Source organism: Tubulanus polymorphus, chromosome 8 (assembly GCF_964204645.1).
Source record: "Tubulanus polymorphus chromosome 8, tnTubPoly1.2, whole genome shotgun sequence".
In the NCBI taxonomy this organism is placed as follows: Eukaryota; Metazoa; Nemertea; class Palaeonemertea; order Tubulaniformes; family Tubulanidae; genus Tubulanus; species Tubulanus polymorphus.
The window spans coordinates 3270541-3285318 of NC_134032.1; the positions used below are offsets into that span (position 1 = coordinate 3270541).

At 38.3% G+C, this 14778-nt stretch overlaps 1 protein-coding gene across 1 annotated transcript; it reads right to left on the reverse strand.

Moving 5' to 3' along the window:
- Positions 1-3081: 3081 nt before the first annotated feature.
- LOC141910030 (chromaffin granule amine transporter-like) lies at positions 3082-4446 on the reverse strand. Its single transcript, XM_074800719.1, has one exon. The coding sequence runs from the start codon at positions 4444-4446 to the stop codon at positions 3082-3084; it is 1365 nt and encodes a 454-aa protein (XP_074656820.1).
- Between the last annotated feature and the right edge of the window lie 10332 nt (positions 4447-14778).

Here is a 14778-nt window from a genome sequence, read left to right on the forward strand (position 1 = left end):
CATCTGGAAAATGTAAAAATTTTGTCGGTAAAAATTTAACTTATAATGAATTAGACACAATGAAATCAGATGAAATTATTAGATTATTTAAGATTTATGAAGCCGCGAGAACAGCTAGAATTAATGACGCGATATCAGAAAATGTAGTAAAAGGTTATAGTAAATTATGTAATTATATACTACCAATTGAAAATGAAAATAGATTATATTCTGATTTAAAAAATGATTATTTAGTTATGACTGAATTAAATAAATGGATTGGATATTTATCATTTCAATTAGGTGGATTTATGACATTATTATCAACTGGAGTTATAACATTTTCAAATATTGAAAGTAAAGATATTTCTATAATAAATGAGCGAGGTGAAAGAAGTGAAGGAATTAACTGTGAAGAAAAAACCGAGAACTCAGAAACAAATTGAATGGTCTCGGCAATTAGGAATTAAATCACAAGAATATAAAAAAGCTGTAAAAGAAAAAATAAGTAATAAAAATGTTAATAAAAATGGTGAAAATATTGTTATTTCTACTCCTTCTGATAATAGAATATTTGATAAATATTTATATTTTACAGTTGGATTTGTAATTGTATTCATTTTGATTGGGTGTAATTGGTATAAGAAATCAAATAAAATTCATGATATTAGTAATTCTGAACCAACTGCTATCAAAAATGAAAGTACTTCTGAAATTCCAAAATTGATAATAAAAAAAATGGATTAATATTTTAGAAAAAAAGCAAAAAAAAAAATAATTGAATATCTCACTACTTTTGTCTATCACTGTGGAGCAATTAAATTGTCCAGATAAGTCATTTCGGATTCTAGATATTCATTATTTTATTAATTTATTTTGTTTTTATTTGAATATTTGAATTTGAATTTGTTAATCAATTAACATAGTAATTGATTACTAATTTGATTAAAAATTATATCATAATGAAGTTAAAAATACATAATTCATTTATCAGTTTTCATTCTTACATTCTTTTCATTCGGAATAATCTATAATTTCAAATTTCACATATTTTTTTAGCACCAACAACATTTACTTAGGTGTTTTAGCTAAGTATATAAGGTAATTCATTCAACCACTGGAGTAGCTCTGGCCAGCAGAGGCATTTTGAAAATGCACCTTCGTCCACTCTCCGGGTTTCTCCTTCGGTTTCGAATTTCGAGGTTGGTAGAAATTACATTAGGCGCCTTTAATATAATGTGATTTCTACCAATCATTGAAGGAGATCCCGGTTGACGTGGGTCGCCGGGGGTGTAAGTAGAAATGACGGGGGATAAGCGTCCCGTGGCGCCTTTCAATAATGGGATGCTTATCCCCTGAAAACTCTGTAGGTTGAGGATAGGGCAATTTTGCTAAAACTTACCGTAAAAACATTGAAATATTCCTTTTAATCACGAGAGAATGATGACTATCCTCCTGTCGTCACGGCCGAGCTAATTTAAATAAACCTCGTTTTCAGCAACTAATGAAAACGCAGTAATTCAATACCAGCTAACTGGTTTGTGTGTGTTGTATGTACTGCGTGCTTATTATATAACAACAACGTTGTGCAACACCTGTTTGATTGATCAATATTCAAATAAAGCACTCTCTTATAATAATATGTAACAGATGTACTGTATGATTATAGTTGTTTATAAAACGACTAAGGTCATTTTGGATTCTAGATATTCATTATTTTTATTTCTTATTTAATCAACAATTTCTAAATCATGATGACCGTCTTCATTTTTCCCATGATATATTATTTTAAATCCTACTAAATCTTTCAATTCCTCCATACTCAATGAAACCCATTTATCGGGTAAAAACACTTTAAATTCTCGTGATGTACTAACATTACAGTAGCTTAAATTAGCTGATTCTTTCTCTCCATATTTAGTTTTTATCTTTTCTAATTTCAATATTTTATGTTCAATTTCTTTTGTAACATCAACTAACTTTTTTATTTCAAATTGTTTTTTTGCTGGTTTTATTCTGTTATTTATTGTTGCTAAGAATGCTTTTCTATCTCCCATTTATTAGGAAAACAAATTACTTGTGGTGATGAGTAATTACTTCCCTTGTATATAACAAGCTCACAGCATCTATTTATCCGGGTACAGTTGACACACGCGCAGCTGTTGTTACGCGCACTCACTGTTTATGTATGTCACAATTTTACTACGTAATATTTCTAAAATTTCAATTGCATCTTTTATTTCTAATGAATCAATATAATTTCTAACATTTTCCATGTAAGGTTTATCGATGTATTTTTTACAATATGGGCAATAATATTGATTTTCATTAACATCACTTTTTTCTGTTTGGAACTCACTGTCTCCCATTTATTAGGAAAAAAAAATTACTTGTGGTGATGAGTGTTAGGAAAAAAATTACTTGTGGTGATGAGTGGTGTCTCGCCCTCTCGCCCTCTGGTATGAAACCCCACTTTTCTAATTACTAACGGCAGCACATCAAATTCGTGAAGTCCGAAGAGGACGGCATCGATAACAGGTTTCTAATAAAATTTCTCATATGTTTATTTACAGTACCAAGAAAAGCTAAACATTTACAATACGCTACAAATAGGTATGCACGTGTCCACAAAATGCAAACCTCGTCTCAAAGGTAGAAAATATTCTATTTAGTATTGGTGAGTTTACAAAACTTGCACAAAACCTGACATGACGATTGGGAGAAATTGAGACCGACCAAGCAATGAGCCCCGACGACCGCGCACCGATAATACAATAAAACATGAGGGCGTAACCTGGAAACGGATATGCCATGACACTTGAAGGCGGACAAATAACACAAAATACAACTACACCAGAGAACGACAATTCGGTGAAATAAGTTAACACGAAATATGTAGAGTACTGACTAAAGAACGGTTTAGACAAAAGCTTGACTACAATAATATAGAATACATGCTGAAAAGCTGAAATAACGGGTTTTCCGCCTCGTTGGGTTAGATATCTACCATCATGCGTAAAGAGTTTGGTTGAAAGCGGCAGAAAACCCTGATAAGAGGTCGTTTCATCGCTGGGTACATCCAGCGGATCTCCGGCCTTCATATCAAATATCTCGCACGGCAAGCGACGCGAATGAGTAAACTAAATGCAAAACACCGACGCCTACAAAAATATACGGATATCCGAGAACCGGCTGAAGCGCCCCGATTATCAAGAGGCAAACATTACCGACGATTCGCGATACAGCGGCATCCAACGCGTAAATCGTTTCGTAATTGCCGTCGAATTTCCGGTCGGCGACGTCCGAAAGCCACGAAAAATAGAAACTGTTCAAAAGCGCGAACGCCACAGTGCTGACGAAATGCGGACCGAAAGACTGCCAGATGTTACCGATGAACCGATACCAGACGAACGCGCAGGCGATCGCCAGACAGTAGACTGTTAGATAAATCCATCGATAGCGACGGGTGACCGCGACGATTATTCCGAAGAGGAAATTCGTGCACAAAAAGAAAATGGCCGCCGATACGAGTAAAACGGTGGCGAGTTGCCAATTATCGGCTTTTGAAAAACGCGAGATCAGCAACGGCGCAAAAACTACGTTCATATTTGCACTCGTGACAAAAAGGCATTTCAGACCGATCAACACTAACGTCTGTGCGTCTGTCAACATCGATTTTACGACGCTGCTCTGCAGAATTTCTTTCACAATCTCGTCTGCAGGTGTAGACGCCCGATTGTTATCGATTTTAATGAAAGCGCGAATTACCATTATCACCACCGCTACCGCGAATAGTATCCAGAACGGCACAGCGCCATCTAGCGATTTTATTTCGTATAAACGTCCGCCGTATCCGAACGCTGTACCGGCGAATATGCAGCTGTAAACAAGGTTTAACGCTAAAACGCGACCGGACTCCCTAGCGACGAATGCGATGGCGACCATCGTCGAGCCGGCGTTCAGAACGACGGCGCGGGAAAACCCGAATACGAAGTTCAGAATCGCCAGCGACCACCAGTGACGCGACGCGAACACGGAGGAGAGAATAGCGACCAGCGCCGACACCAGTCCGAACCAGAACGGTAAAACGTGGCCGTATCGAAAAGCGAGACGTCCTGAGACCAGGTTTCCGACGATGAGTCCCGTGTCGTAGAAGACTTTAGTAACGGCGACGCTGATGCCGATATGAGGATGGTCGGATACGCGCGTTCGGTTGTTGTAGAATCCGTCTTGTATGTCGGCGACCTCGGCCATCAACGTCCCGCACCCTGTGTTTATAACGAGCGACGCGGCGCTTACGATACACACTATCAGTACCGGAGTCGCCCGCGAGCGAACGTCGCATTTCGTCTGCGTTTCTCCGCCCTTCGTATTTTCGTCGTCGGTCAGAGATCCGTAATCCGGGTCACCGATGGTTGACGGATGGTTTTCGAACAAACGTTCTTTCATTTCGACTTCGTTGCTCATGTTTCTGTTCTCGGAAATATACAATAGAACTTACTTAATTCGGGTCACCTGCGACTGGCCCGATTTAGCGCTATCATTCGAATAGTCGAAATAACTTAAAAACGAACTGGAATTCTAGCCCGGAATAAGTGAAACTCCGAAAATGAATCGATCGGAATTGCGCGAGTTATTACTGTAGCTGTAGAATTTCAAGTCAGTGTAATACATTTCCAGTCGTTCCAGATATAGTTCGGTGCAGAAATGGCCCGGTGCTGAAGTGCTACGTTGTATGGTCGAACTGTGGCCTTTATATTCACTATTCAATAAGTTATATAGGCCAACAGTAGTACTTCGAAGTCACCTTACCATAAGGTGATATGAACAATGTAGTTTAATGCCTATAATATAATAACATTCATAGGTCGGCCTACTTTATTACAGTAATGTGTATGCATTGCTTCAATGAAATTTATTTTCACATTTTTTGGAAAAAAAAATTCGTATGTATATGTTAGTATTAAATTGATTTACTTACGATAATAATTGGACTAGATAATTAACCTGTATGTTTTTTGATAATAAATAAAATTCTGCCTGCCTGGTGCAGAGTTTCCATAAATCTGTGTTGTTTCTTTTGATAAATAAAAAAAACCCTCTGCAACGCGATCTCAAATGTTTTGATACTTTCTCAGTTTGTACCAAAAATATTGCCAATTTTTGGTCCTCCAGTCCTGAAAAGTTATTTATTTTCAGCACAAATTCATACAAACGTGTCATCTATACCACAAAACACTATATTCGCGGACCAATTTATGATGTATGTGTGGGCCTATCTATCGTCAATATCTGCCTGTGATCACAACTTTCAATTAAGATTACGTAAGCTACTCGTGCACAAAACGCGGCAGGCGCACAATAGAAACTACGCGGTATGTGTACTTTTATTATCGCCGACAAAGAGGACCGATATTTCGCAAATTGGATTCGGGAGGTTTAAACCTCCCAAGGTCAAATGTCCAAAATCGTGACCTTCAGGGAGATTCTACGAAAGGCCGATCGTAATCCATGTTGGTTGAACTTGATACCATAATGCTCAATGGTTTGAATGTCAAACCATAGTCCGTATTTGGTAAAAGTTGTAAATTACTTAAAACCGAAAGAAATACCCACTATTGGATCAAGTTTTTCCTAATTACACAAATTACTTGAAATATCCACGTAATGAAATGTCTACACAATACCAAGAACAACCTGATTTTATTCTGTACGGAATTCATTCCTATATTTTCGTCATTATAATCGGAGGCAGTATTTCTCATTGATTTTTTCAATAGCGTCATTTCAGCCATGGACTGTAAAAAAAAACGTTACTGATTCCATGGTAACAAGCTCATCTCCCAGCAGAATATTGCATTTGATTCCTTTCTCGTTGTGGTTTTGTCAAAGCTATATTTTCACAGTCCGATCAGTGATGCAAATAGCTAGTCAGTAACGTTATAACCAATAATCTACAGAACCACCCGAATTGTCATATATTTTGTTTCACAGGAACAAAGCTTCTATGCATAACCGAATATTCGATGACCCTGAGTTAAAACTTGCTCCTTTATAATGTTAAGATATCGTGAAAATGATCACAGGTTCGAACCAAAAATAAAAACGAATTATTCTTAACAGATTTTTGCAAGTACGATATTATGAGAGATTATACAATAACCGATTGCTCTACATGGCAAATATCAAACGTAATACCCTTATATTGCATGGGTTTTGCATTGTAATTCGTTAACGCGTAGGCCGATGTTAAACCTCGTTTTGCATTTTTCCCGTATCAGCAAAGCCTAGGCGTAGTTCGACTTTCAACGCGATCATCTTATAATATCTTTCAATGCTTCTAGTGAGCCCACTTACTTCAAGCCTTGGTTGGCCTTATAGAGTCGACTACGATTAGTGCTATCGATAGCTTTAACAATCTCTTTTTGCCAAATGGTTTCCTTTTCACTGGGGATACATGGGAACCAATTAGATGTTTGTTGCTTGATGAATGCTAACTTTTGTGGATCAAGCTTACCTTTGGCTTTCACGCCGTTCACCTTCTACCTCGAATGTCATCAAGACTAAACCCCCGTGAAGCTGGCACCTGGTTCCCGGTTGCCGGTTCAGCTCCCAATTCAAAATCATTTTGAATCGGGAGCCGAACCAGTAGCTAGCTACCGGTTCCCGGTTCCCAGTTCGGCTCCCAATTCAAAATGTCACTTTCCTGTATATTTTGAACCAGTAGCTGAACCAGTAGCCCGTCAGTAGCCGGGGTCAAGACTAAACAGTTCACAACATAGTTTACTGACAAAACATGTTCTAGACCCTTTACTTTTATATACAAGATTTCTCAGAGATATAATTGAAAAATATTCCACTCTACCGGCATCAACTGCTACATGTCGTTAGAAACCACATCAGACGTGAAACGCTGTATTGGTGAATCAAATGGCACATTCAACATTGCAGTGGCATTTTTGCCAGCTGGGCTTGTAATGGGTTTAGTAGAATCAGAAATACTGGCATTTTCAATCAAATATGCCTGCAAACAGTTTACATTAGATTCCGCAGAGACATCAACAAAGTAATCACTACCGTACATGAAAAGAATTGTGCCATTTTATCCTGTGAAGTACATTGGGAGGAATCGGTCTGTACAGAATCTCTGGATATCTTAAGCAGGCAAATTTCCACTTCAATGAGGCTTTTACGTGAAGCGCTCATCATCATTATCATTATCATTATCATTATCATCGTCCATCGTTATGGTCGTCGAAATATAATTAAAAATTCAGGAAACAGTACAGGTTTACTAGACTCAGGCACCGCAGTGGTCCGTAGTGTGTGATTAAGAAATCTATATTCCGGCGGTGAATACGCGTTACTTAGTATTTTCTATTTCATAGAATTCCCGCTATCGTTATTCATAGGGGCAGCACTGATCGGTTGAGATCTAGCAGAGTCGCCCATCTGCTGTGTCATGTAAGGAATATAGACTACGCAGGCCAGATTACGCTTCTTGTGCCCGGTTCTGCCATCCTCGCTTGCCGGGGTTTGATTGCCTCCCGCCGAAGCTATCGTCAAAATTCATTATTATGAACGCCAATATTGATTACGTAGTGCACATCGACTCGCACAGTACCCCCGTAAATAACGCGTTTTAAGCATCAATGCATATTAAAATTATTGTGACGGGTTTAAAGGCGTCAAACAGGGTTAGGGTTAGGATAACGTCCTCTATTTGACCTCGTGAACATTGATTTATGAGGACTAGAGAAATCTCACAATAACGAAGCCAAGATTTGAAAATTCTTTATCAGAATGATTGTATTTGATGAGCGACGTTTCGGCTAACAACTGTTAGCCATCATCACACGTACTGAGAACAAAATCAAATGACAGGATATTTATACAAGAATATGACAAATGATAAAGATTAAAGGATTAAAATTAAAGTAATTAAATAACACTAAGGAAGAAAACAAAGAAGACAAACGACAAACTCAGGGGATGTAGTGCGAGATTAAAGGGTAACTGACACTTTTTAAAAGATTTTCTACTTTTTACACTAAACGATATATTATAGTATACAATAAGGCTAGGTGATTTCATAATTGGACAAATCTTTTCAATCTAGTCAGAATTGATGATTTTGATGTTCGCGCACCTGTTCAGTGTATGCATTGCTTCTGCTGAACGCGTTGTACTGTGTCTATTAATAGAACTACGTCACTAAAGTAACGGCTCGGAAATGATGTCTATAGAAATGAATAGGAAATAAGCTACAAGAGCAATTCAACTTAATTTCAAACCTATTTGGCATTCGAATTGAGCCAAAATGCCTCTTGATTTTGAAAGTCTACATATTAATGATTATAATTAGCTGTTGAACGGACCATATCCGTTCAAACTAAGCGCAAAAATAGGATTTGAATAGCAATCCATGGCATTTTCTAGTAGACACCAGGGAACATGGATGTTTACATCATCGTTTTGTAATATCATTTAGTGATAGTAAGTAAGATCATGGTTAGATCTAAGAATATTTTGACTAATGAACTGATGATGAAACTTAGACAGAATTAGCCGCAAGAATAATTTCAATTCTTTTCTTGAAATATACCTCGTATTGGTAGCGGCTTTGGTCACAAAATACGAATATTTCCTCATCCATCCTATTTTAAAACTAAGAAATAACGTTTGTGAAAGATTTGTGATGTAATCTATCAAAACTCTTCTGCAGCGTGAAACTTTAATCGAAAAACATTATTCCTTTGAATATTTGTTGTAAAGGCTGTAGAAATTTATGAAAGTTTTTGTAGAGTTTTGAAGTGTTAGTTTTAAAACTAGGCCTACTTAGTCTTAAATGACTTTGAAAAATAGTAAATAGTAAACGAATATGAATCTATTTATTCTTTAGCGAGATCGAAATCTGTGATTACATAAGACACTGTAGTATGCTTGTGGTGCTGAACTATAGGTGAACTATGGAGCAGCAGTAACAGTGCTGAGAGCTTAGCATAGTGTACTTTAAAATAGCTTCATAGCAGCGGATTGAAATCTGCATCTTCAATTTGATCGATTTAGCCTATTCAAATTACTCATTGATTCTTTGAAATAGGTTTATGCAATAGACAATAGATCCTTTTAACTCCCTGGCCAGTTTCAAAGCTGTAAAACAATCTGGCATTGAGATATAACAGAAAATACACGCAGTTTCCTCAAAATTCAACGCATTTCTATAGACGCTATTTCTCAGCTCTGCCTGTAATGACGTTGCAGCGCGCACCTGCTGATTAGCCGACGCTGAACAGTAAGCGATGTAAACAACGAAATGAGGTCAAAAATCTTGTTACAAAATCACAAATTGCGCGTTAACTAAACATTTTGGAACAGAACGGTTGAAGATGAGTGTATAGATCAATAGAATACATCATACTTTGAAATAAAAAAAAAAGTGTCAGTTACCCTTTAAAGTAATCTAAAAACAAAGCCCAGACAGTTGAATTATGATTGATAAAAGCTGCTGTAGATTTTGCATATTGTGCGTATATAACTGTGTTTCATTAAGGTTAAAGGATTCACGCTAAATCGGTCACTTATAACCTACAATATGGCGCTTTGAAAATAATCCTTTTCGAAACAGCTTTATTGTGGAGCATCGCGCGCATAGGTAGGTTTGGATTGGTTTATCCCGGAATTCTCTTCTTCGTTTCGACCAGAATGTGCTCTACTTGCTCCGGAATAGGAAAATCCTGTAAACCTGATAGGTTTAATGGCCTCTACTTATTCGGGAATACTCATCTGGAGCTTTCGTTCGACCAAGATACGCTAAAATATCCGGAATATAACGTTCTGTACACCTGATAGAAGCGACCGGGAGAGAGTTTGGCAGGTTTGATTGGTTATCTATCGATTCAGGAGTTCTCTTCTGGCGGGGTCGCGTCGACAAGAATATGCCTGAACGGTTCGATGGCGATCGGAACCTGTCTAAAATGGCACCCAGAGTATACTGAGATCAGTGACTCAAAAGTGGATTTAAGATAACCGACGGATTAATAGCATAGTAAAAATGAGCTTTCAATTGTCACTATGTCAACTATCCACTGATTAGCTATAATACAACTTTTTGTTTCTTTTTAGCAGACGACACCCAAGTTACGAAGATGAACGATCAGAAATACGGCGAAAGTCTCCGATTTTTTCTTCTGCATTGCAGCCAAATGAACTTCGGACTGAAGAGATTATGTGAAGCAGTTCGTGTCGTCTGTCGGACCGCTACCGACAAACTGATGACAGCAGGCGGTAGGCGAAGAGGTTTGAGAGTGCTATCAGTCGGTGCGGCTCACGGGTATCTGTTAGAAGATGCGTTCACCGAACTCGGCGATGAAGTTGGTTTCGAACGCGTCGACTGTGTTGAACCGAACGAGGTCATGTCGCTGGAGCTGGAGACTCGAATGACTGAACTCGCCAGTAAGTACGACTTCCAGTCCGAGGTCTATTGATACACCGGTCACAATCCTCTCTTTAATCGTTATCTATAAAATACTTGAGTAAGGCCCTGGCGAGAGAACGTGTCCGTGCACAAATCCGAATGAATAAATTGAAATACCGGATGATGATATTGAAGATAATATATTTTATTTACCTTGAACCTGAGAATGATTTTCCTAATCCCTATATTATGAATTCCTATCGTTCCGAAGCTTCTCCTGTCCTGCTGTCGACACTCGTCTTACTAATGTACAGATTCTCCCGATTGACTGCTCTCTCAAGATGCGGGTCCCTTTTATAGAAAGAATCGGCATTCTTTAAATACCGACTCTCCCACTCGACTTTTGGCAAGGAGCAGCAACCTTACTATCATGACTGTTTTGGTCATATAGAATTTGGCCTTAATGATTCGCTGATCTAACATTATTTTCAAAACTGATTTGCTAAACTAACTTTTTCCTTCCAACCCTCCTGTCATGACGCGTTGTGATTTACTCACTCCTTGCTAGTCGTTGTTGAGAGATCAGCTATTGTCTGTGAATTACCAACGAGCGCATACAGACAACAGAAACTTCAGACAGCTAGTTTTAACATTTAACTCAAATTAATTTTTCTAAAACATTAGCGATTATTAACAATTTGTTCTTTAACAACATCTAGATTACTCAAATTAAATATCTTTTCAAAACTTTGTTTTCTTTTCTAATTACAGTACAAATTCATTGTTTCTTTTTTAAATATAATTATAATTAACTACGATTCAGAATACATTGTGATTGATTATCAATTCATAGATTATTTGAAATACTATACTAACTATTTTATCTACAATTTAACTAATTCTATTTTAATACAGGATAAGCAAAACAACCACATCTTCCTAAACTTCCGGTTTTTCCTTTTACGGAAAGTAGCCGGGAATATCATCAAGTATCAGCGTGATCCCTTCACGAGCCTCATTATAAATACACTCCATTGTCCCGACCCAACCAAATATGGTTCCAACTATTTAAAAGTTTTATATAAAGATTTTCTGAATGTTTGCCAGATCTCACAGCAGAAGAACCGAGAAAGAATTGTTGTTTATAGACTGATTTATGGTTTGCGTTGGTAGATGAAAGCATCAAACAAGAACTTTCGTAATTCTTACTACTAGTACGTTCCTGTCTGACGGCTTTAACGTAACCCCTACGCATACGGAAACAACATTAAGAACATTTCTAAATACTACGAAACATTTTCAAATACAACGAAAATCTAGCTGTGGATCAACACTCCCTATCCAGTTTAAATTTCGTCCCGAAATTTTGAATTAAAACGAACTCGTGAATATCCCGCTGATACCTCTAGAACAAATCCTGAAAAAGAACATTAGTAAACAATTCATTATAACGAGTAACTATTTCTTAGAATTCGACACTACAACGCATATTAAAGTTCATGATATAGTTTATCATAAAACCGTATTTAAAGTTCTGGATACCCAATCGGAAAAAAGTTCATTCGAGACCGCTGTCCCCGCACACTAAACAGTCGAAAGTTAAGCACAAAACAGTTCACAGTTTGAGTTTAGAATTTACCGCGAAGTGACGCAACAGCTACCAGACACAACAAGGTACGTCATGGACGGACGAATGACGTCATCCACCGCAGTTCCTCGAAGCGCGTACTGCTACGTCGATAGTACGGCAAAACGCATTGATGTTCAGCTGATACTTGCTCGCTATTCATAGACGCTATAGTACTACGGTTACTATATCGGAGTCTTTTCTCCACAGTTAATATAGAAACGGAACAGTAATGTATCTGCATCATATACTGCTTGCGCGAACAACATTCCATTGAACGTAAATGTGAATACACGGGAGCCATCTTGAACACACTCGACTTCATCCCGCTAAAATGTCTACGGAATTTCTCATTTTTTTTCTGCTCCTTTCGTATCGCGTTGGCCAGGTGTCTTTGTCCACCCTTCATCACTTAAGTTTGTGAGTATATAGCAAGTCTTCGAGAGTGACAAGCACCGCTAACCATGGCCATAATCGCATGACTAACATCGAGCATGAATCCATCCCGTTAAAACCAACGCCCAAAGTTCGCTGTTGTATGTCGAATATTCGCTCCGTTTCTTCGTTATTTGACGAATCGGGAAATTAATATATTATATTAATATATATTAATAAAGTTGCTTGTTTATCATACTATCAGTTGCGTCGAATAGTTTCAGGATACCTCCCAACAAGTCCCCATCTCCATATGGTCACTATCAGGGGGGTACCCATCAACATCTATTGCGGTTGACAGAAGAAGGCATTCTTCCATCGTAGTGCTGTCATATTCCGACGGTCTCATCTTCACATCCGATAAGGGTACCTTACAATCAAATAAAAACACAGAGATTATATAAAAATTTCATAACTCTTTCTTAACTGACAATCAATGACATCCATTCAGACTACAGATAATAAACCCTAGAGACTAGTGATATTTCAGCAAAAAAACCAATATTACGACAATCAAGCTATTATTCACTTTTATTTATGGTTGTCTTTATCTCCTGTATTAGATTAAACCCAGACCAGGAGTTAACTCATTGGCAACAATGCGTTATATATACTTCAGTTTTACAACACTTAAGTAATTATATTTTGATAACTTACTGAAGAGACGCTTACCGTATACAATTCATAATTTTCAATAGGACGTATGCATCTTGATCCAAACTCTAAATAATTCGATTATACTTACAAATTTCGTCTGACGTCTGAGGGTCTTCCACATGTGTGACAGACACCTCGGTGGCCGAGGAAGCTGTCCTGACTTCGCCTCTGTTTTGAGTGATCGGTCAAGTGACCACCCATCTGTCCACGAATCACTACGACACGTATCTTCAAAGAGGGTGACGTGTCGTGATGTAGGGTTCGTGACTCGAAGCCTATGCCTCGATGGCATGACGCTAACAACTGACCTTGCGCTCATGAGATCACGCATTCTCAAATCATGTACTGGCTCAAAGGCTGCAATCGATGACTGAGACTTGTCAATTAACCACTTACGGTCTACGGTGACATCGCATGAAGGGGAAATAATAGTCATACGCGTGACTTTAACCGACGAAGATTTCCCCAAGATGACATCATTACTAAAGTAAATTATGTCGGCGCCTGGCAACAAGGGAGCCTTTTTAGCATAATCGATAACTGCCTGGTTTCGTTCCAGGAAATCAACTCCGAGAATGAAGTCCGAGGTGACTCCATCCACCACGTACATAGAATGTGACACGTCCAAATTTCCTAGTACAAAATCTACGGAAATAACACCTTTTAAATCAAACTTAGTACCATCTACCCCACGGGCGGACTGAAATTGTCCCTCCTGCAAAGGGCCATTCGATATCTGAGGATGATTGATGAAGTAATTGTTTGACACTACAGAAATATCGGCACCCGTATCAATCAAAATGTTTAACGGTGTCCCTGAATGACTACCAGTCACTCGGTTGGCGGCACTTGCCATGATTGACGGGGAATAAGCCTCCTGTCCAATAGTGTTGTTCTGACTGGAAAAGGACCCTATGTCGTTGGTTGACGTGTTACCTAAAATCATCGTAACAGGTGGAAATTGTTCCTGACAGTGAACAGTTGGTTGACAATCGGAGTTCGAATCTCCTATCCCAACCTTTTCGTTGATTGGTATATTCGGTTTAGACGTGAGAACAACTTGACCTCTATCCTGTTCATGGGACATTCCATTCCCAACCGGATGGTGAAAACTGCTGGCATTTGAGGTGACAGGAAAGTTCTGTCCTCTTTCAAACGAGTGACACAAATTCTCCGAAATTGACTCCTGACTAGATATCTTTGATAAAATAGTTTCCATATTACTCTGATCATTAAGACATTCCGATCGTGAATTATTACTACTACTTGAACCTGATGACACAAGATCACATTGTATTGCTGATTCGGAGGTTGCTGGGTACCTATACTGATCAAAAGCGCCTTCGTGACAATCTAAATGAGACTTCCTATCTCTAAAAAGGTCATCTGCCGAATCCGTCGGACCATTAACCCCTCTAGGGTGTGACCTATCCATACTAATATTGTCACTCGAGCACGCCATATCAGCACGTACCTCCTGCAATTTAACCGGATCGCTAACCGTAACCCTCCTGTGTCTTTTTATATGCTCGTAAGTAGTCGACAACTGGGAATTGTCCCTCCAGATGTCCTCAAAATTGGATCCCTGATCCATATAAAAATTTCCATCTAACGACAACTGGGAATTGTCCCTCCAGCTATCCCCAAAGTTACGATCTTGAAT